Genomic DNA, 24,408 nt, shown 5'->3' with positions numbered 1-24,408 from the left:
ATGTATGATATTAGTATCTTTATAAAATATTAATGGAACTAACCACTGTACTGGAAAGGGGACAACTTTTTCAATCACCAGAAGCTTTTGTACCCAATCAACCATGAATTGTAGGATTAGCATGACAAAAAATACAGCATACAGTTTATTGCAATGCTTGATTTACTATAACCCTTTGCTTTGAAGTGGACTGTCATGCCAGGCTGTTTGAATTGGAAGGGTACATTAATTTAGGGGACCAGATGACTTGCTTACTGACTTCAGTCTAAGCTACAATTTTACATCTTCCAAGTCCACTGCTGGAGTTACTTTTGCAATACAGTAATCGTTTGTTATTCTTGTGTTTTCATGTTGTTCCATTTGTCTTAACTTGTTCATCCTTATTTGGTTTTTGGTCCCACCTGTTGCAATGGGACAGGAATGCCAAAAGTATTGGATATAGTTATATCAATCCACAGGTATAGTGTTAATATATTTATATTGTATATTCGTTTTGTGATCAAACATAAGTTATATGACATAATTAATTATTAACTAATATTTATTGAGATTCCTATTTTGGAAATAGAGAAGAATCTTTTTCTAAGTGGACACCTTAGGAACCCTGTGAATAAGATCTAAAACACAGTTTCAGTTGTATTTTTGTAGGTTTTTGTTTCTGGGTTTCTCCCATAATGTTTATAACATGTACCAACATGAAAATGCAAGAAACCTTGTATGTTTCAACTAACTAAACAAAAAGAAAACAAATATTTATATAGAAGACAACCATCTAAAGTACAGTATAATGCGTTGTTGTATACTGCATTGTTAGTGTAGATTAGGATTAACTATTCATTTACACATAAACTACAACAGTGGGTGTATACACCCACTATATAGTATTTGTACTTGGATTGGACTCTACTCTATTTTGCTTATTGTTTGTTAGTGTCTGTTTTTGTTATGTAGTTGTTAAGAACATTTAGGAACACTAGCAAATGAGGCCCATTTTCAGCTGCAGTATTTTTAAATATAAAGAGCTCACTCTATTCGAATAGTGACACAGTACAGGCAATAATCAAATTCATAACTTAGCCTTATTCAGGTCCAATTTGTCATAAATGTTCATCACTATCTTGTCATTCATCTCTTAGTCATTCTTAATTTATAATGTCCAAGAAAAGCTTGATTAAAATCTAGTTACTTTAACTGTAAACATGATTGTTTTGGAATGCTCAACTAAACTTTTTTGTTCAGATCTAGAGCACTGTTCTTTGTTTTGTTTAGAATTGACATGGAAAAAGCAGTGTGATTGCATCTTGTGTAAACATTACATTTTCTGATAAGCTTTTAAAATTTGTTTTATTTTGTCATTGTTAACCTTCTCATATCCTTGTTTACATTGACATATTTATTTACATGATAATATTTACCTTAGAAAAGTGCTAGGCCTCCACAACTATTTTCAGCTTGCAGGCACATGTTGCATGTACACAGTATGTGTCGGGCAATTTAAGCCCAATTCACAGTTGATAATCATGAAAACACTAATGTATGATGTTGGAGGTCTAGCATTGACCCCTTACTTCCTGGTTCACCTTGAAAAACATCTGTTTTAAGGAAAATATGAACAATATTATTATAATTAATATTATAATACAGCAATAATAGAAAATATTATTAAGAATCAATGCTACACCCAGTGGCGTAACGGCTATGAGCTCTCACTGGCTAAACCTAGGGCTCGATAGCTTACTGTAAGAGGCCCAAGAGCATGAGCAGCCATAACTACCCAGCGTTGGAATGCTTCTTAGGAGTGCTAAACCAGGGGCCTTTGCCTCCTGTGTTAGTTACACTACTGGCTATACCCTGGGCTCGCACTGGCCGATCGCCAAGTCGCCATGGGCGAAAACGTTTCCAGATTGGCAAAAAATAAAACGGCTACTTTAGCCATTTTGGCTATGACATATGATAAAATAGATAATAAAATAATAATTTTGGTGAAAGCATAAAGTCCAACTAAAAGGTCCATTTGTCGATCTTCAAGCATTTATTTTGTTCGTTATCATGTTGTTTACTTCAAGCTCCATTTTCGTCAACTTGTTTCGTTGTACCAGGCGTCTCTTTGTTATTTCAATATGATGGAGATAGCAGAGGTAGACTGCACAGAGAGACAGACATTACACGACACATGGATGATGGAGTCTACCCAAACTATCACGTGTTGCGCTGCACAAGCGAACGACGACTCGACAGCCGACGGTCGGCTATTTACCGGGATTGTCTATTTTTCGATAAGGGTGTTCTTTTCAGATTAAAAAAAAACATAGTATCTTCAATGAATGATCTTATCGAAATCAATATTTATGCGTTATGCATTTTAGGCTCCAATAATGTAGTTTCATATTTTACCCTTAATAAAGTTTCCTTGTGCGTGCAGTGCGTCAGTAGAGTAAACAAAACAACATTCGGGAAATGGTAGAGTCTAACGGGGATTTAGCTAAACACACACGTGCATTTATTGCGGACTATATAAACAGCAAGGCCGGCCGCCGGCTTCTGTGTTGTTGGTGGGTAATAAATAATCGAGCCGGGATGGTATAAATTTCTCCCCCGACAGAAACGCCTTTTCCCTGTGCTTTGGCCTATATTATCTGCACGTTCAACAACGATACGAGTGTTCGTTTGCTAGAAATATTTTTAGCATATAGGCCTACGACGTACCGTCGTACATAATTTTGTAGGCCTAGGTCCCTAGCCTAGGCCTGCGCTACTGCACTTTCGCACCTCTTGAGCATACCCAATTAAAAAACATTCACCCGCTGCGCGGCGGTGACGGTGGGTGACCGTGAAAGTCTTAGGACACGATTTTTGCGTGGTATAGTACGGAAGCCACCAGCCAAGCGTAAAAAACATAAATAACATACGTTCAGGGGATTTCAGAAAACTATAAAATGTTTCTTATTAAATTGATAACTGCATGAATGCTGTATGATTAAAAACAATTTGAACAATTGTTTTGATCATATAAAATACAACAACAATTATTTTTTTAAATCAAATATACAGTGATTTAGGCATGGCTCTCTTTCACCAAATGCCTTACAAAAACGTTCAGGGAACAGTGTATAGACCTATTGACATAGATAAATTAACTAAAACGTTTTTACCATTATATTTCAACAATTGTTAATTTTGGCTAATGACCGATTCATTTGGCTAAATAAAAAAATTGAACTTTAGCCATTTTGGCTATAGATAAACTGATTTGACTAAAAAAAATATTTTGACTTTCGCCAAATGGCTAAACAAAATGAAATGTTAGTGCTACCCCAGATACCATAAAGATCGGATGGGACGTAAAGCTGTTGGTCCAATGTACATAGTGCACGTTAAAGAACTTGGTACACTATTCGCAAAGAGTAAGAGATCGTTTCCCGATGTGTTGATCTGGTAGGCGCTGCACTGCTGGATGCCATGGGTCCGTAGAGGACCTAATCCGATTTTCCTCAGTTTCCAGTTAAGCTTGAGGACAAGTATTTTTTTTTTCCATTATATTTTTATTTTCTTTTAAGATTGAAACAATAATGGAAAAATAAATAAATAAAAAATTCATATACAAATAACATTAAATCAAAATTTGGGGGGAAAAAGAAAGTAGGCATTATCCCAGAAAGATACATGATCTTGAGTTGGGTCTGCCTGGGACACAGAGAACGAAAGGAAAGAGACGAGCGGTAAATGGGACAGGACAAATCAACCAGGACAGTAAACTATGGATTCCAACCGAGGATCCAAGAAAATAGAAATGATAGGAGATGCAAAGTAAATTGATAATTAATAGCAAAGTTATCATATGAGTATAATCTAACCCTGTTAAGTTACCAAAATTTCCTACATGGGCCTTTCCCGCCCACCCGCCCACCCGATATGTATAATTTGTTGTCACTTTGTATTCTGTATTTTACCATTGAAATGCCAATGTCCATCCATCTCTACCTAGATACAGAATGAACCCAAGCACTAACAAGATCTCCTCTCAACTGACTCTTTAAAATCTTGTTTATGATAAGTGTACTTATCAAAACTCAAAGAAGGCTACAGTATATATTTAATGTATATTTTTCTTTTTAACTATTGGGAATAGAATTTCTTTGTTTATTGTGTCTTTAAAAACTCTAGACTAGTAGTAGTAGTACTGGAAAGTGAAGATATTCTCAAACAATGTCAATAACCGTTGCGTTTTTGCTAAAAGTTGCTATTCAGAGACCTGTTAAATTACGTTCCAACATGCAATTTTTAATCAGGTATTTCCACTGCCAAATGGAGGTTATGTCATCACAGCCAAAATAAACCTTTTTCCTCTTATTATGACATAATCATGAATTTATGATCACTTTTTATACTCCAGTTTTATTATGTCATTCAGATAACGGTATTTACTTTGTTGCAAAATGATAAACTATCATTCCAAGAAATACAGTATATGCCCTGTAATGCTACAAATAATCATTGATCTTATGACTAATAATATTTGAAGGCCGGCAATCATTTGTGCGATAAGTGCCTCTCTTTGTGTAATGTGTTAAGGTATTGAAATTATACAAAAGACCCGCCTCAGAATAAGTAAGTGTCGTTTTGAGTTGGATCAAAATAGTTGTTTTTTATTACATAATTTTCAACTGATTCTTGGACTGTATGTATAATTCATCCAGTACCATAGGCAAATCCTGTATACACTCTCAGTTCTGTATTACATCATAGTCCATAAGCCTTAAAGCTCTGTCTACACCATTAAAGTTTATGTGACAAAAAATGTGCACATATATGGACACAATGGTGTCATACAACTGCCATATTTCGGCACATAACACTTTTTTTGTTTACTAGTGTACTACTAGTGTAGACAGAGCTTAATATGTTATACAGGTACAAAAGGTACAGAGAAATTGGTGTAATTTTAATGTAATATACCGTATATCACAGAGTATAATTCCATGCTACATACGGTCACATTGTTATGGTTTAGTCTAATCTAGTTTATAAACTAATGAAGACTGGTATATTCATATTTTTTATTGTCTGACTGACCACTCTCCACCCCTTTTTATTCCTCAGCATTGAATAATTAAATGTGTTTTAACTACTAAAAAATTGTGTTATGTAAAACTTGTTTCTTGTTGATTGAAGACAAACATCACATCTTCCATAATAACCATAAAGTTCATTCGCAGAATCACTTATTATTACTGAAAATTAAATACCTTTCTGCATGACACTCTTTTTCGTGTAATTTTTGAGTAATTCATAACCATTGAATCACCAATACTAATATCACGACAACCTGTGTCAACGATCTGTCTATTCAAGCTTATAAATTATTTATATTTGATTGCAATGACTGTCAAAATTATTCTACTGCAGTAACTACATTTTTTAACTGCAGTAATGTATGATTTTAGTTTGTTTCAATGTAGACGAGGTATGGTCACTATAATAAACGGGTGTGTATGATTTACCCCAAAAAAAGCTTGTAAATAAAAGGTAAAGGTATTTATACAGTATTTGTCCTCAAGTTTAACTGGAAATTCGGAGTAGGCCCTCCACGGACCCGTAACAGCCAGCAGACCTGGAGACGATCCCCTACTTTTAGCGAATAGTGTACCAAGTTCTTTAACTTACGTACTATGTCCTGGACCATGTCCTGGACTAGCTGGACCAACGGCTTTACGTCCCATAAGGACGAGGCAATGAGAGTAAAACATCTTGCCTAAGGATACAGTTAGTATGGTAAAGATAGATATGCAAATAGTTACATAAACAGATTAAAGAGTAACATAATACTGCAGTAACTGCAGTAAAATTTGGTCCCTAAACCATGTTGGTCACTCATCAAATGGTGTGGATGTTCAACAGAAAATTGTTGTTTTAGAAACTTGTTGTTTTATTGGCACTAAAGCGACGTCTGTAGTGATGTGACGTTTGTAGTTTAATTGAGTATTATTACACTTAATAGCCTCCTTTCCTGAATTTCTGTTCAATTCCCTGCAATTATTGAACATAATTATGTAAAATAACTCTCTGATTATCTTTGCTTTATGTTAATGTTTCCTGTCCTGTAAGGTGTACAGCACTTTGTAAATAGATATTGAACAATAAAACAATATAACAATGTAATATTATAGTTCTTCGGGTTATTTGAAACGAAATGAGAACTAAGAACTATAATGGGTTTAACCTGACCGATTTTTATCAATTTGTTGGATGTAGTCTTTTATTGCTGACCCTAAATAAGGTCATTATAGGAAATTTAAAAAATCAATAATTGGTGTAAACTCAGACCTTTAACCCCAAATACTGTCTCTGGTGGTATCTTGAATAAATGGATTATATGGAGACATGTGTGCTGCCCAACCACACTTTCCACTCTCTCTAGATCTGCATGTTCAAAGTTTCCTGACTTGTAAATACAGTAGCTTGGGGTTGGGCTTGTACTACTACTACAGTACACTCCACCAAACATCCTCTACATTTTGTGTTGTACATTGTATTTTATCAATTTAAATATAAAACCTACCTGCTATACAGACATGCATAAAATCAATAGTGTTTAATTTTATTGCTACACAATCTATTTTTAAACTTTGTAGTCATTGTATAATCAATAAATGAGCATATGTTATGAATAGAATTATGTTTTTTGTTAACAATACCATATGTATGATGGTTTTAATAAAACAATAACTAAAGTAATCCACAATCCTAATCCATTAACAAACCTAGCAACAATTATTGTCTACCATAGGGGCATCACATGGAGAAAAGGCCTCTGGTTTAGCATACCAAAGTGACTCACTAATGCTGGATAGTTCCATTGAGTTGTTCAAGCTCCAGACCCTGTCTTATGCTCTGGGCCCCATAGTTTGATCAGTAAGCGCTCATAGCCATTGTGCCACTGTCTAACTGTATACATTGTAAAGTTTCACTTCAATAAATGAAGGTTTTTATAAAATGCATAATATCAATAGAGTATGGTCAATTACAGTATTATTACTCATACAGGTCCATATAAATTGTTCCTCAAATCATTCCTCCAACATGAAACACTAATGTAATCTCTTTATATTGGGAACTTCTACCATACAGTGATACTTAACTTTAAATACATTACCAGTTTTATTGTTGTAAATTGTTATTGGTATATATTATGAACCATTGTTTGACATGCTGATTTGAATGAATACACAAAATAGTACAGAAAAAAGAAACCATTTGTGCCCACACGCACTTTTAGGACATCCATACAAATCCACCACAATACAAGTGCATATCATGATATACCTGTATTCAATGATACCCAATACAATAAATAAGCAACCTGTCATATATACAAATTCAAGATTTATTCAAGTGAATATAAGAATTTTTGTGTGCAAAGTATGGCTATTTCTTTTTATTAAATTGTGTTCAGTTCCTGGCAAACAGTTCCTGACAACCTTTTCTGTGGATACAGTAATCTAATTGTAACTATGTGAGGTCAATGTAAAGGAGAACTAATAAGCAGTAAAGGAAGAACTCATCCCATAAATCATTAAATTAAATAGATTATTCAGAACTTTTATCTAGGGTTTATACTTACAATTTATGCTACTTTTTTATGAACTATTAAACATGTGTTTATGTTGAAGACTTAGGGTATGTTAAGATCCATGGAGTTATGCTTTTGTATCACAAGCAATGTCATTCATAGCCTCATAACAGCAAAGTCAGGCTCTCTCAACTAATGCTTTCGTTAGAAACTGTTTCACCGATTTGGGCGAACATCTGGTATGCAAGAGTAAATTTGATTGGTTGGAGGTCAAAATCGTTGATGAATGATTTTTGTATCGTGAGCTGTCTTGACAAACGAACGATCACTGTCGTAATAGGTGGCTTTTACTAATCAGGCATATGGAGTTAGGAAAGCATAACTCTGTACTGTAGGTCTGAACAGGCCCTTAGTTATTGAAACTTTTAGTCTACTGTTGTTTATTGAAAATTCAATGCTCATCAGCACATCCAATGAATAAATTAGAAAGCTACTCCGAGAGTGCATACCTCCGCCTACTGTAAAATTCTCCGGGAAAAAATATATATATATATATATTTGTGTGTGTCTTAATGCTGTTGGTGATTATTAGGCTAATTTCACTACAAGATGTGTATGCGAGTTTGGTGTAATGGTTATGTAACAAGCCTTTCAATTAACAATAGCTTCAGTTGACTAACAATAAAACGCAAAAATCAAACGAGTGAATTAGAAAAGAAATAGGTTTTTTAAACTACTCGCATCAAAAAAGGTGCATATTAAAGGGGGGGTTCCGGGTTTAAAATGAATAGTAAAAAATATAAAATATAATTGTTTTTCTCTTGAACGGTAAAAGTTTCACTTATTATAAGCGAGCGGTGAAGCAAAACAGCGATATGACACTGTGTTACAGAATAGGAAAATTTGTGAAATGGTCGATCTTCCGACGACTCAGTATCATTAACCATTTCAATTACTTTCGTAAAATTATACTTATCTGATGTAATTTTAGTCGGTCTTCCCATTTATAAAGTCAATTTTCTATGAAAATTCATCACAATTGTGTAAAATCAGTTGGAGATTCAGTTTACATTTGCCGATTTTCGCAACTGACTTAGGGAAAACCTTCAAAATCAATGAAGCGTAACGTATACTGTACATTCCTGCTGAGGAAGAGTGAGACGAGTGATACACATGCTCTCTCTGCCCATGCCTGGCATTGTTACGTGATAAGCAGATACAGAATACAATACCAAACTGGTTGGGTCGAGTATACCCCGTCTATAATCACAACATGAACGCAGTATTTGATTGAAGGTCGACTCGACCTACCGGAATGGTATAGTTAATATAGCTCGAATGAGAAAGTTGGAATATTGGTAAACATAATTATTGCTAATTTTAACAGCCTATAGTAAAGTGCCTGGTAGTATCAATTCGCATAGGGTCTACTACACTAGCTATAGCTCAATTTTTAACTGGGCCAGATCGGCTAGGTCTCCTTCCTACTAGGTCTACTTGCTTGATGCAGTATCCGCCATTATTAGGCCTAATAGGTGCCCTGACGACTGAGATTTAGACTCTTCCTAGGCCTACTTAGACGATCCGGACACCAAACGTGCGGACGGCGATCGGACCTTGTTTTGCCTCAATATTTACAGCCGATTTTGTAGGTTTAGGTTTAGATTGTTTAGGAGTTTGGTTGATAGGATGGGTTTGGAATCCACTGAGTTTTGTTATTTATGGGCCAATCGTCTAGTAGGCTATCTAGGCCCATGGACCCCAATGTTTTAACGTAGCCATTGTGGCATGGAATCCCTAGTCAGAATGGCTCTCAGTTTCTGAAAAGTATACTAAAAAGTGGTCCAGAATTGGGACCATGGTCCCAAATGGTCCCAAAATGTAATGTAATGGTCCTTGACCACATATCTATCTGTATATTCATTTTGGTAACTTAGATATTGTAATTACTTTTTGAGTAATCCTGCTAACAAACAAACAGATACAAATACACGCGTTCGATTACATATACCTCCTTGGTGGAGGTAAAATAATTATGTTACTGTAATGGTTACCTTGATATGAATATAAAATAAATTTCAAAAATTAAGTATGCAACATCAACATTAATTAATTTCCGTATAGCCACCAGGAGGGGGTTTTGGATTACACCTGTTATCCAATAGATAGAGGGCATAGGAAATTCTTGAGGACTTTTTACTGATTCAGCTCCTTCAAAGTGTACAGGTCTGAATATGTGTTGTTGATTTTCTACCTCTAAAGGGTCACATCATTTCACAAAAAAAATATCAATTTGAGGCTGCCTTGTATTTTGATTGACCCTACAGTAAGTAATTTTGCATTTTTATGTCATAAATTCAATTGCTGAAAAAGAAATTCATTTACTTGGTAATGTACCTGAGCCATGTGATACAGTTTATTCTATTTCATTCCAAAAAGTGTATTTCTGTGTAATATTATATCACACAGTGAAATTTGTTTAAACATTACATCAGGATCACGTTGGGATTAGCTCTGGAAGCATGTCATACCATCACACCACTATAAGACTAATCTTAGCCCTTTGATCCATATTTATTTAATATAATTATTATATCTTCAGTACCTATGTCCAAGGTCTACTTAAAACATATCAATGTAGCATATTCCAGTTATATTGTGCTAAAGATTTTGATTCCATATGCAACCATTCCTGATAAAGTCTCCCTAACAGTAAATGTTAAGTCATAAATTACAAAAGTAATGATTTTCCTCAACATTTTTTGACATTATGCAACCATATTAAAAATAGTGGCAACTTCTTTTTGGTATTGATGGAACTGTAACTTTTTATTGTACAGTACATCCTTCATTACAAATCCCAAGTCATTGGTTAAAATCTTGAGGTGTAACAGTACCATTTATGCCTTTGCCTCTTCTATCATACAACAGTTAGTTTAGGAAGTTTTAAAGAATGTTAAAATATGAAAAATAAGAATTATAATTAGACCTTTTATTCCCTATTAGTTATAAGTAATTTTTAAACTGCGCAACGGTTAGAAATGTATATGCACATAGTATCTTTGTCAGGTTCTTACACCATCTTTTTCCTGTTTGTTTGCTGCCAAATTCTGCAATAACTTTCAGGCAAGTTGATTATTATAGTAGTTGTGTGCAGGCACCTCTTAACCCATACTAGATTTCAAGTATTAAAATGTTCTTTAACACTGGTGATTTTTACGATCTTTGCAACATTGTCACCAGAATAATGGCACGCAAAGAGTTTAATTATACCATATATTGAAATCAACTTTTATTCTCCCGCAAGATCCTGAAAAACTGTAGGTCATAAACTTAAAGGACTACAAGTATATTTTTTATTCATTTTTTAATGTGTGTAGTGTTAGCAGACAAATATTCCATTGACAGAGTTCTTTCTTCTTCTAGCACAAGGAACCCATAGTAGTCTAAAACGTTGATTTATTGTCTTAAGTCAACCTGAATTTCATCCTTGCATTTAACTTAATTTTGTGAAGATTCTAGGGCAAGATATTCTAAAAAGAAGTTATTGTATCATTATAAAACTGGGACAATCGTTGAATTGTAACAAACTGCTCAGTTGAAAATAGAATTGTATGCCCAATTGAAGTTTGATAGACAGACATTCCCTAATTGCAGTCTAATAAGATAATGTAAATATTTATTTGAATTCGTTGATTTGGAATGGAATATCTACAGAATCTTTACTTTCAATGATTACTGTATGTAGAATACATGGCTTGTTTAGGAATATTGATTATAACAGTATTACAGACAGGAATCTTTGTCCTTTCTATGACCTGAATGTGTAAAGATGGCCTAGAATAAAATGGTCAAATGCATTAATTCGAGGTATATTTATTCATCAATTAAGATCATGCAAGGCATCTAAAGGCTGAAATACATATGATTTTTCCAAAATAATCAAAATAACATCAATAAGCATTTAACTTGTAAAATCATACAAGTTTCAAGTATATTTACAAATCTCTGCCTGTCTGTCCGGGTTTCTTCACAGCCTAGGGGGTCGCACAGCCTTCAAACTTGGTGAGGGGTGCAGCTCGGTATAAGAAAGAACCAATTTGCGTTTGTTAGGTCGTCAATGTCAAATCTCTAATTTCTAAAATTGCTCCGATATTTGAAACCCGCACTTATTATAGTAAGATGTATATAGTTACTGCAGCATTCAACTTTACCATGTTGTATTTAACACATTTGAGGATTAAAATGGCATGATTGTTGACCCTGTGTGGTTTACAGGAAGGGTTTATAGGGCTATCTACTGTAAAATTTAAAGTATTTGTTTGATAGTAAACAAAGAAATGGTATGTTCTGGTAAAAATAAATCAACTGAATTCACATCTGCATTGAACCTTGTTCTTAGAAACGATCTTATGCCATTAGCATATTCAATATGTATGTGAAACATATTTGTTCGTGTATTCTAGTGTTATACCACGATTCTAATTTCAAAATGCATGCACCAATTCCCTGAAAGGTCTTGTTTTATTTAAGTAGTCGATAGCACCTTGCAGTTGATTACATGTAATTATAAATTCATTAATGTTTAAATAAGTTGACTTGTATATTCAGCAAATTGTTCGTACCGGCATGTAAAAAGAAAATCAATAATGTTGGGATGCTCTGACAATAAAACGTTGCAGGGCCTTGACCTAGCACGATGAATGGCATAGGCTACAATTGTAATTGACAGTAGATGTATTATTTGTATCAAATTCTGGATTTATTAATAGCCTACCTAATATTATTGATACAAACTAGTGAAAAATTGTCAAAATTATAATATTTGTCACTTCCTCATACCCATACCAATTTAATTTGGAAATGTAAGTTGAGTATTATGTCAGAGATTATGAAACTTGTAAAAGTTCAATAATTCAGTATTCTACATTGCAACTTCAACACAAACAGAGAGAATTCAGAAAGTGGAGGGGGAGAATGGGAGAGAACTGGGTGGAGAACGGGGACATGGATTGTTTAAGAAATGTAAAGTGTACACCTCTGCTTCATTATGCAATTTTTTCTTAGATTTTGAATTCAACATGAACAAAGTTATTTGTATAATATTTGATTGTATTCATGGCTGAGCTTAATCAAAAGCTTTCAAAACTATTTGTAATTCTGTATGTTACTGCTTTACTCTCAACTGTCATTTTTATCTTCTAGATATCGAACTCAGCCTGTTGAATCTTTCAAGTCTGAGAAGGAGCAAGCAAAGAAGCCAGTAAAGAAGGCCACAACACCTCCATCGCAGAGGTTTAAAACACAGCCCATCACACCAGATGAAATGGCCCAGGTGAAACAGTTGATAGAGCCTTCAAACACAAAGGCTTCTATCTCTGAAAGGTATAGTATTATTTAGCATTGTCTATTTCAGAAAAAATTCATATTATACTGATGAATAGCAAAAAGAAATAGTGGTCAAACAACCAAAATACCACAGATCAAAAAATCATCTGTACTTCGCAAAACTTGCCAGCGGGCATTTCTTTTTGTATGATAAAATATAAATCCAAAGGCAAATTACTGAAAAAATCAGTGGCTGGATCTTAATGGAGTTTACAAATAAATTAAGCAAAAAGCTAAATCAAAACAATAAAGTAAAACAGCCAGGAAAATGTGCAGAGCTTTCGAGCAACAGTAGCCCTTCATTAGTGCAAGTAATAAAGTATATAGTTATAAAAGGATGATGTGCAGCTCACTCAACAACAATGAGGAATGAAGCTTTATTAAATGCTTTATTTTAAATTATGATCCTTAAAGTGGGCTAATTCACTTAAACATCATTGATGTTTAAGTAGAACCCCTATTACAGGGGACACACCCCCCCCCCACCCCCCAGGACCCAACAAAGTATCTCCTGAATTGTGTATCATATCATATTTCCCCTTGTTTAATGTGAAGTGTCGCCTTAATAGGAGTGTCCTCTGAATAAGGGTGTCCCTGAATAGGAGGCTACTATAAAGTAGAAATATATTTTGCTTTAGATAAACTCAACAACATTTATTTACATCCAAAATCACACAAGAGCAAGAAAGAAATATAAATAAATTTACCAAACAATTTGGGGTAATGTACAGTTATGAAAATTGAGAAATAAATAAGTGGGCAAAGTCCACCAAAAATGAATAATCAAACATTAATCTCAAAAAGAATAATATATATTTTAGAATAAATATTTTTGTTTCTAAAAAACATAACATAACATTCTAAAATCATAAGATCAGACTACTTAGGCAATGGAGTGTACCAGTAATTTGCTGCTGTTTGGAAAGAAAATCATCTTTTAATTTCAAAGCTATTACAGTATTTATATTTCTTATGATTATTTTTTTTTTTTACTAAAGTACATATAGCCTTGAGAATAATTTGATTTGAAAATAATGAGTTTTAAAAACAGACTACTTTAATAACCACTAGGAGTGTACCAGTAATTCGGAAAAGTTCAGAAAATAAATCGTATAAAACCAAACCTAATTCCAGAGCTTAGATAATTTTTAATTTCCTTCCTTTTGATTTTTTTTACTTCCCTTGAATACTTACCTGGATGTTTTATTTCCTGTTCACATTGAAATACTTATAAATGATAATGGAATAGTCAATTTTATGGATTTATGTATTAAAAAAAAAATCCTTTTTTGGTCAATTTTAATAATTTCCTTTGGTCTATACATTGTAGTCTCAATATCACTATTTCAAATATGTGTGTAAAATATTATGGCGGAAACAAATCTACTGTTGCTTCTATAGCAGACTGCCTATTAAAGGGACCCAACATAGTATCCCTTTACTATGGGTTGATTGGTTGTAGTGTAAAACATATATTTCCCCTTGTTAAGTTACAGTAAAGGAAGTTACTGTAAGTTTCTTCTTAATATGGGTGTCCTAAGGTGGTTTGTGTACTTGTACTTTTTACAACACATACATATTTGCATGAACAACTAATATAAAACCAGATGATATAGGGAAATTGGATAGAAAGAAAATTATAAATAATATAATTATTTACAACATTATTCTTTGGTTTGATTAGGTTGCAAAATTTAAAAAGAAATGGAGAAGATGGCTGGAAGAAACGATTAAATAAATATGATGATGTACCAAAATCTACCGTCAATGATCGATTATCTCCACTTGAAAATAGTGCATCAGTTAAAAGCAATGGAGAGGTAAGTAATGTAAGATAATCAAACTAAATATTCAAATTTTCTCAATTTTTTCTCCATTCCTCTAGTCCATCACTTTCATACACCATCACTTCTGAGAGGTGATAATACTGCCAGGCCTTGCCCAGTCCATTTAGTTTGATCATTTGTCCATGGTGTTATTGTAGTCTTCATGGTTTGTCTTGCACCTAGAGATTACTTATACAGGACAGGGGGCTTACAAGCCATTGCTCGCAAAGGGTATTAGTCAACATTTATGTTATGAACAATCTTTTTCAAGATGGTAAACCAGTGGTTGTGTCAACAATAAAGACCATTGCCATTAATAAAAATGTACTGTAGTTCATTTGATTAGTTTTAATTTTAAATTCACGACCAATCCTAAATTTTTGTCCAACTAAAACAATCTAATATGCATCATTTTATTCTCCCAACATAAAATAATCATCGCACAGACTATACCATATGTTTATTATCATTATTTATTATTATCGTCATTTATCAATTATTGTTTAGGTTGTTGATAAACCGTCAAGTAAGATGGGTATTGCAGAGCGTTTACAAGCACTTCAGCAGTCTGGGGAGAATCATTGGAAGTCAAAGGTTCAGAAGAAAGATATTGAGCAATTTACCATACAGGGAAAATTAGAAAAAGCAGGAAAATCATCAGATTCTGTTTCATCTGAAGAGAAATTGTCTATAGTAAATAGAAAAAGGCCTGGGTCTTTCAGAAGTAAGTATTTTGGTCACATGTATGGTTCGTGGTTGGTTAACATGGATCTTTATATTTGTGACAACCGACAACCTAACTAGGTCAGCCCAATCGATGTGCCATTGGTCATCACCTAGACACCATCAAAACTGAAGAGAGGAACATGTCCCAATATACCCGCACGCTCACAATGAATTACCATGACTCGGTCATCGCAAACTAAAAACTCCCTATAGCTATGTATATTTCTAAAAGAGGCTAAGCAGGCCTCCATGCATACTACTGCAGCCACTAAATATTCACAGGAGTTTTATGAGGATGGTTAAAATTATCTCCTCGATATTGCATAGGCTTCCCTCAATGCAGTATTTGTATAATAAAATTGTATAGGCCTATAGTAGGTAGAATCCCTATTATGTGAATATTTTTATTATATTTTTGTAGTTGAGTTATTGCTCATTCACAATATGCACGATTAGTCTATAAATAATCTTAATTTCCTGTTGCTTAAGAAGGCAATCATACTAATTAGTATGTACTCTTATTTTCAGCTATTAGCCAAAAGAAAGAAAAAAATGAAGAAAAAGAAAATGAAACAAAGAAAAACCAGATAAATGGAAAATCATTCTTACTACCAACAAAATGTAAGGTTTATAGATTATTTTATTGTTCTATTAATTAATCAGATTAATACTCTAATGGCCTTCCATAAATAGTGCCATTCGTCCAGGCATAACTGTTTATTCATTGTGGTAATCTAATAAATAATACTAATATTAAAATATACAGTACATATTTCCTGTCTATGAATTGTTGCCAATATTGATCGAAAGTAAAATTACTTATGCAAAGAAATAAAACTTTGGTGTATATGGGACATAAGCTATCCCGTATACATAACTAGCTTGTGTACACCTTAGGTTAAGTCCTAAAGATGACCCTCTTAGTATAAAGAAGAAATAATTTAAAATTTTGTTTGAAGATCTTATGAGCCAAGATGCTCCTGAAAATTCAACAATAAAAAGCATTTAATATATTAAATTTACAGTTAAAGTTTCAAGCAGTTCATCCTCCACTCCAACCACCACCGAATCATCAGAATCCGAGCCAGAAGTTCGCCTTATAAAGAAGAATATCTCCGTCCTCATTCCTGGTGACGACAAGTTTGAAGAGTTCTTTCAGAGCAGTTCCAAAACAGTGACCACTGTGTCTTCTACAAAAAAAGTTGAACAGGTCACGAGTCTCTCACAAGAGATTACTATTTCAGACTTTGATTTATTAACAGAAAAGAGTGGACCAAGGTATGTACTAGATATAATGCTGACCTAACCCTAACACATTTTCTTTGTAGGGATTAAATGACTTGAACTTCATGTGACAACAAAATGTATAATTATGATTTTCAATATTGAAAAGCTCAAAGAAATGAGCAATGTTGGGCCAATGACGTAAAACAAATACTATGCATAAATGGATTTGGTAACATATGGTACTCACAACAGGTTAATAATATATATACTTTTATTTCAAATTTTAAACAAAGGCTTACAGACATTGAACGACAGAAATTCTATGAAGATACTAGGCTACACTCTAAGCTCCAATATTACAAACACATTAAATATAATTTTGGAATTGAAGAATATCTAAAGTAACAAATTACAAACATAGACAAATTATGACTAAGATAAGACTAGGAATTTTAGAATTAGAAATTGAAAAGGAAGATGGAATTGTATAAATAGAAATGAAAGATTATGCAAATTATGTGCTTTACAATCAATTGAAGATGAATATCATTTCACTTTAGTTTGTCCATTTTATTCAGATATTAGAACTAAATATATGTTTTCCTTTTATACAAACAACCCAACTAAATTAAATATATTTATCTTATGTCTACCACAAATACTGATCTTATTGTTAAACTTGGAAAATATTTATTTTTTTCATTTAAACGTAGAACAGAATTTTTAAACGCACTCAAATGATATTTATTTAATATTGTATTACATTGTATATTATTTGGGCCAAAGGCCATATATAATAAATATTTCTTGGATCTCCAAGAAAGAAGAAGTAGATACAAGACAATGGGAATGAATAAATTCACAACATAATGGAACTAAACAGGTGAAAAACTGACACAGACAGGCCATTTTATTCTACTAATCTCATTTAATTGCTGTGTGCATAAATATTAGCCTATACAGCCAAAGATTATTAAACCTTAATATTAATCTAAATAGAATCTGCCTCGTGGCATCCTCTTCTTTGTCAAGGTCACTGAAACGTTTTCTATTTTAAAACTAATTTAAACAACATGTATGATTCATCCAATTATAAAAGTATTCTTTGTTTCCTATGTAACAATTGGTACACATTATGTTATATTGAATCTATATATTGCTTTCTACCTTACCATGTTGAGATCAATACGATATCCAACTTATGATGTATGTATGTGATGTACTAAAAACTATCTATTGCTTTCCTTAGACTTTCCATCTTTCAAACTATGCAGAAATTCAACAGAATTAAATTACTTCCACTGTATATAATCCACAGATGACCTTTGACATAGTTCCATACTAAGTCCTTCTCTCACCACTAATTCATGTAGGATAAGCATAGCTAAATTTACAAAATGTTGTCACTTGTAATATCTGTTATATATTTGGATGGATTTAATATTAGATATCGCTAAGCTTTATGTAAATTGTACTTTATTAAATTACATAATCAATATCTATAAATATACAGTATTGTATTACACTATTTGAAATGTGTCTATCAAGTGCGGCAATACTACTTTAGTAACAATGCGCAATTCAACCTAGGCTGCAAAGATAGACAATATTCCCCACATTTTAAAGAGTTTTCTTGTATTGTTTATCTCTATTGTTTACATAAATACAATTTCTCAAAAAGAATATGTTACATTTTAAAGACACATTCCCTACGTTTTTTAGATCTAATTTAAGATCACAAACTATATTTAATGTAAAAATAATACTATATGGTCTTATTTCGATAACTTTTTTCATCTTTAAACGGTTAAAAATGTGAAAAATAAGTCGATTCTAATAATTATAGCGGCCGCTATAAATCCCAAAATGCATTTCACACGGATTGATATTTTTGTTTTTCTTCTGTAATTCGCCCACTTTTCGATCGATCGTGAGGCCAAAACAAATGGAAGACTCCTAACTTTTCAGTGAAAATACCGGGTTTTCCCCAATTTGTATCAACGGAGTCTGGCAAAAATAGAAAGACAATTAATGCAGCAACTATACAACTTCAGGCTAGGTATATAGCTAGCGTACGATGTTCGTACGTTACCGATGTTTACCAGCTAGGCCTACAAAACTAAGCCTAGCTAAGCTAGGCCTAAGACCGACATGAAACGTACATTTAAGACAAGGAATGACATGGTTTAATGTTTTTAAAGTAATATATATGTATTATTTTTACAAAACGTCACAAATTGTAGGGAAGGTGTCTTTAAGCTTACTATCAGTAGTAATCACATTAACTTTATGGGAAACATTAGTATGGTGTGTAAAAGTCTTTATTTTCTTATGCATCATTAACATTTATATAGCTCCCATAGGATTAGATACACTATTATGTATCGCATAATATTTGTATGTTGACTTGGTTTACTTGTATACATTATTATACATCTAATGGATTTATGAAAGAACACATTCATTAAATTAATTTTAAAATGAAAAATAAGTAATTTAACCACTGTTATTCAAAATAATGCTTTTAATGTGTTGGTAACAGTTTAGTAGAAAAAAATGTATACTACTTTTGCTAAAACGTAGCTATCATTTATGCAGATTTAATAAAAATTTAAAATCAGATCAATCAAATATAAACACTATTTTACTAAATGTTAGTTAATAATTACAAGCTAATAGTAATACCTGTACCATTTAGTATATTATGTTATCCTCACTTTTAATTAATATTTTAAAAAAAATTATTTTTCAGGTTAGATTCAGTAGTATCAAGTCATAAAAGAACGTTGAGGCCTCAGCGAAGGGTACGAGGGTCTGTGAATCCAGTAAAGGCATTGAAGAATCGTGAAGATGTTCGATCAGAGTACACCGAGGAGAGGAAAGAAGTTGTGCAAATTCAAACTAAAACACAATCACAGAAAAATAGTAAGTACTACAGTTAATTCAACCGACCTTTGACTTGACCTTTGTTTACATGTTTGTCATTCAAAAGTAATGCTGTATAAGTTATTTTTATGCAAGAAATCAGTATTCCTGGGTATAGAGGCCATCTTGCAGTCCTCTTGCAAATATAAGATAATTTGTTTTTTTCAGTAGGTGGTAAACAAACAGATTTTACTGGGTATTCATTAGCATATTTTACAAGTCGTATGGATTTGAAGAGAGTGAGTTTACGAAAAACAGGAGAAGCCAGAGTAGTAGAGGGGTCTATGCTTCCATATAAGGACCTGATGTTGATGCAAATCAAAGGTAAGTGTCAGGGCTATAAATTTACTAGTTCTACAAAATCTAACTGGCGAAATGAACAACCAAACTAGGCCAATACCATACATAATATTTATTGTCATTTAAAAAACATGATAAAATGAAATTAAGATTGGTTAAATTCAACATGCAATACAAACATTACAAACAAGTCATTGCAATGAAGTATAAGTGACATACTTTGCTAGACTAAACTGAAAATCTATTTGCTAATTTGAGCTCAGAGTGTGAAATTAAAGGAAAGAGATGAAAATTAAGCATTTTGAAATCGTATGTATTGTCTCTGTCTGTGTGTTAAATTAATGATAATTTGTTAGAAATGAATAATAATATCCAATAATTAATCATTAGAAACAACAGGTAATTATAATTTTCATTGCCTAATGGATACAAAGCCATCGATCACATTTAATTACGTTAATGGTGTGTGTGAGTGTGTCTGGCTTCTATTGTACTCTAACCTGCCTATAGCTTAATGTATGACACATCTTTGCCTTGCACAATAAGTAATCTTAATAACAATGATATTGTACAAAATGTATTATATCCAGCAATGTTTGTTGAATATGTCATGTAATAGTTTTTCACTGGGCCCTCCCTGTATAAAAATTCTTGATAACAAAATAACAGAATGAGTATATGAATGCCTTTTCTAACCACAGAGATTTTTTTGGAGGGATTCTTCATTTTTTGTCACTTAATTTATCTACACAATGACCTTGACATGAACCTTGTGATTCTCTTTATTGAATAAAAAAAGGTATATACAAGTTTGCACAAGAGCTGTTTCCATAGGTTTTAATGTGATAAATTAATAATACTACTATCTCATCTTATCAAATGACCAAAAATGAATCATTTTCTCTCATCCTATCATAAGCAGCCAAGTCATTTACAATGAACTAGTTGCCTTTTAGTTTCTATCTATATGTAATTATTTGCTTATTACATTTATGACTATGATATTTATTATACCTATAACTCATTTACTTCAGGGAGGAAGTCAGTACAAGCTAGGCTTGTTGAACCAGTCGCCAAATCTCTCAACAGTGGAGACTGTTTTGTACTTGTAACGCCAAAGGACATCTACTGTTGGCAGGGAGAATATGCAAATATTCTAGAAAAATCAAAGGTACAGTATTTTACCTTATTATAGCCAAAAGAATTAAAGTGGTGTGGTGATTACAAAAAAGTGAACACTCCCCTGTGCGGGCCACAGGGTTGTTAAAGACCTCTGTCAAAAAGTGATCAGGTTGAAAGAATCACATTTTCATTTATACTACTTGTGCATGTCATTGTCCTATGGTGTAATATCCCATCATCTTTGGACCATATGGCCCATAAGGTTGCAGTGAACTCTTCCAGCTCCCTCTGTTTCTGGAAACTTGTTTGGCACATTTCCAACCCAACTCTTTCCTTTCTATGGTTTCATATAGTCAATTTTGATCAAATTCTGTAATGAGAATGGAAATTTGTCCAGTTTAAATTTACTCTAAAGTGAAGTGGGGTTTTATTTACAGGCCGCAGAGTTTGCACAATACACATTGACCAAGAGGGATCTAGGCTGCAAGGCTACAGAAGTACATTTAATTCAAGAAAAGAAGACCAAATTTGGAAGGCCTGTTAAGGAGTTCTTCAAGCTACTTGGTGGAGAAGAATGTTACCAAGGTATGTTTACTATTATTATTTATTCACGCCTATTGTAAGTCCCTGCTATTTCATTGGTTCATTACATGTCGTGTGCCATGCATTACCTTAATCCATCCTTAGGATTGGGTCCATGTTTTTGTGCAATACAAGGCTTATGACAGTTCGGAGACTGACCAAGTAGTGTGCATCTAAATATTTCTTACAAAAAACGCCAGTCATCTCATGATAATTAACGTCTACATGCATCTCAATATTTATCAGAAAATGTTTTCATAGACTCTTATTTCCCAGACGTGCTTTGGGATGTGCACTTACAAAGCCTGAGTTTCCAAATACCCATTTTTCAGCTGTAGTAAACTATAAGCTATAATGCTTCCGTCCTCTTGAATATAACTGCCTAAAGGCGTGTCACAAAAAAGATTTATAATCATTTTGTTATATCTTATTTTGTTTAGATGTAAGAGGGGCAGAGGAAGATGAAATACGAGAGATATACATCAATGAGACCAACATGATATATCGCCTTAAAGATGAGAAGTTAGAACCTTATAAAATATACTGGGAACAGATTCCAAAATACGAGATGTTTAACAGTAATGAAGTGAGTCTATATTTTTTGCTTTCAAACAATTTGTACTAATTGTGAGTTTAAACCCACAATATCGAGATCACTGGTCTAGCATTCCTTTAGACCACTAAGCAACGGGTACATTGATGTTATCATTTGTATGTCTTGCGTAACAACTGTTGTTAAAAAATAAACACTAAATATGTATTTTATACACTGCGTTAAAATGTGTGTGGCAGTGATACTCATGTTTCATAATATAAACACTTAGATTTGAATAGTAGGCATAGTAACTCAAACCTTAAAATGGCATTTATTATTTAAGCTATGATATATTAAAATACTGTATAAATTTAGAACAGATATATCTATAATTTTAGTGTTTTAATATTCATACTCTAATTAAGCCTAATCAGTTTATAATTTACTAATTTGTATGCAAATTTATTCACAGTTTGAATACGAACATTATCATTTTTTTTTTAATATAGTGATTGCACTCCAACAAAATAAATATATTACTTATTTAGCACAAATTAATTTAGCACAATTCAATTCTGATATAATAAATAATTAAAGTATGTATGTACTCATATATTACCATACGACTGAGCATGATTGCACTCCATAATTTAGGCTGAATTTGGACACAAATCTTTGGTCAATTCCATTACTAATGCAATCAGAGCATAATCCCCCCACCTCTTAATGTTTGCCAAACTTTTATTTTTATGGATTTTGAGACAAGTCTCTTGGAGAGGCTGCATAGCCATTAAGGCCAGTGACTAATAGGGACTCTACTCCGTCAAATATGGTAGCAATATAAATGTTTCTACTTTCCTGATGCAAATATTAATAATTAATATAATAATATAAAAAAATGACACACTTTTTTTTCCCAGATTCTTGTCTTTGACTTTGGAAGTGAACTTTATTTATGGCAAGGAAGGAGCACGTCAGTTGCAGATCGTAAACTAGGTTTGAAACTTTGTCAGTTAATATGGGATCAAGGTTACGATTACTCTGATTATGACATCAATCCGATCTTTCCATCCAATCCGGAGAAGTCAAAGAAGGGTAAAAGTAGACCAGATTGGGCATTGTTTGCTAAGGTAAATACAACCTTTTTGGATATACTGTACACTAATTAATAACTTAAAATATATAAAAAAATTACATTACATATCCACTTTAAGGCCAATGAATTTAATGATTGCTTGATTGATTGGCCATATAATGAGATCAGAGTGACCGCATTATTGTATTTTTAATTTCAGATTAACGAAAGAATGGAGACAATTTTATTCCAATGTAAATTTGATGATTGGCCAAATGATTCGCGAATTATTAGGGTGAAATCACAAGATGATTCGCAAAAGGTAAGGAATGAAATATGTAACCGTATGTAAATTATAGGATCCTTGACATTCTGATGTCAAATTTGCTGACCTTTAATCGAAAATGTCACAATCAGAGTGGTGGTTGGCCGATTTCTGTCTAATAAGAGAGTATCATAATGTATGAGGACAGTTCAAGAACAGTTGCCGACACATTTCCACACATGAAAGAACATAACAACAATGGGTCTTTTTACATCTGAGAATTTAGTACTGTACTCAACCATGTAGATCAAATTCCATGCCGCATAGAACATCACATCGCACAAAAGTTCAAATATGAACCTTTTTAAATTTTACAGAAAGAACCAATGGCTGAGTTGGTAGCCTGGGATGCTAAGAAGATGTTGGCACCTTCACTAGATAAGGGTTACCTTATTCTAGAGGGTACCAATTTAGGGCGAGGAACTGGTAAGATTTCAATTATCATTTTGATTACAGAAAGCAAACAGTTTGCATGTTGCTTTGTTTTTATTTTACTAGCATGTGTTATTGTAGTTGTTTGGATTTTGTGTCAAAATTATCAAAACCCTAATCTTTGAGGGACCCAGAGACCCTGAAATCTATGAACATGTTCATCATTCACACTTATGCTGAGGGAAGCATTTAACATTTAAAAAATCGCCTGTCTAAATGATTACCAGAAAATTCTTTAAATATTATTCACTTTAACTGAAATACTCCGATTGGTTCATTGAAGTCCATGCATTGTGCAGCATTTACAAGCATATGTGTTATATTACAATTAATAAGTAATCCTAATATTTGAATTTTGGTTTATCATGTCTAATT

At 33.0% G+C, this 24,408-nt stretch overlaps 1 protein-coding gene across 7 annotated transcripts in view; it reads left to right on the top strand.

Moving 5' to 3' along the window:
• LOC144844312 (uncharacterized) overlaps positions 1-24,408 on the top strand; it is a 191,578-nt gene that overhangs the window by 160,370 nt on the left and 6,800 nt on the right. For 6 of the 7 annotated variants that reach the window (XM_078701185.1, XM_078701176.1, XM_078701162.1 and 3 more), the window contains 13 exons: positions 12,776-12,955; positions 14,643-14,778; positions 15,292-15,508; positions 16,039-16,131; positions 16,536-16,788; positions 19,490-19,662; positions 19,831-19,986; positions 20,997-21,133; positions 21,522-21,669; positions 22,107-22,252; positions 23,122-23,331; positions 23,497-23,598; positions 23,919-24,027. In XM_078701185.1, the coding sequence (XP_078557311.1) occupies positions 12,776-12,955; positions 14,643-14,778; positions 15,292-15,508; positions 16,039-16,131; positions 16,536-16,788; positions 19,490-19,662; positions 19,831-19,986; positions 20,997-21,133; positions 21,522-21,669; positions 22,107-22,252; positions 23,122-23,331; positions 23,497-23,598; positions 23,919-24,027 (2,060 nt within the window). The remainder of the gene's footprint in view (positions 1-12,775; positions 12,956-14,642; positions 14,779-15,291; positions 15,509-16,038; positions 16,132-16,535; positions 16,789-19,489; positions 19,663-19,830; positions 19,987-20,996; positions 21,134-21,521; positions 21,670-22,106; positions 22,253-23,121; positions 23,332-23,496; positions 23,599-23,918; positions 24,028-24,408) is intronic. The other variant, XM_078701169.1, reaches the window with a different exon arrangement.

This window comes from Antedon bifida, chromosome 1 (assembly GCF_963402885.1).
Source record: "Antedon bifida chromosome 1, ecAntBifi1.1, whole genome shotgun sequence".
Lineage (NCBI taxonomy): Eukaryota > Metazoa > Echinodermata > Crinoidea > Comatulida > Antedonidae > Antedon > Antedon bifida.
Note: the sequence above shows the minus strand (reverse complement) of the source record. Positions and strands in the feature narration are given on the sequence as shown.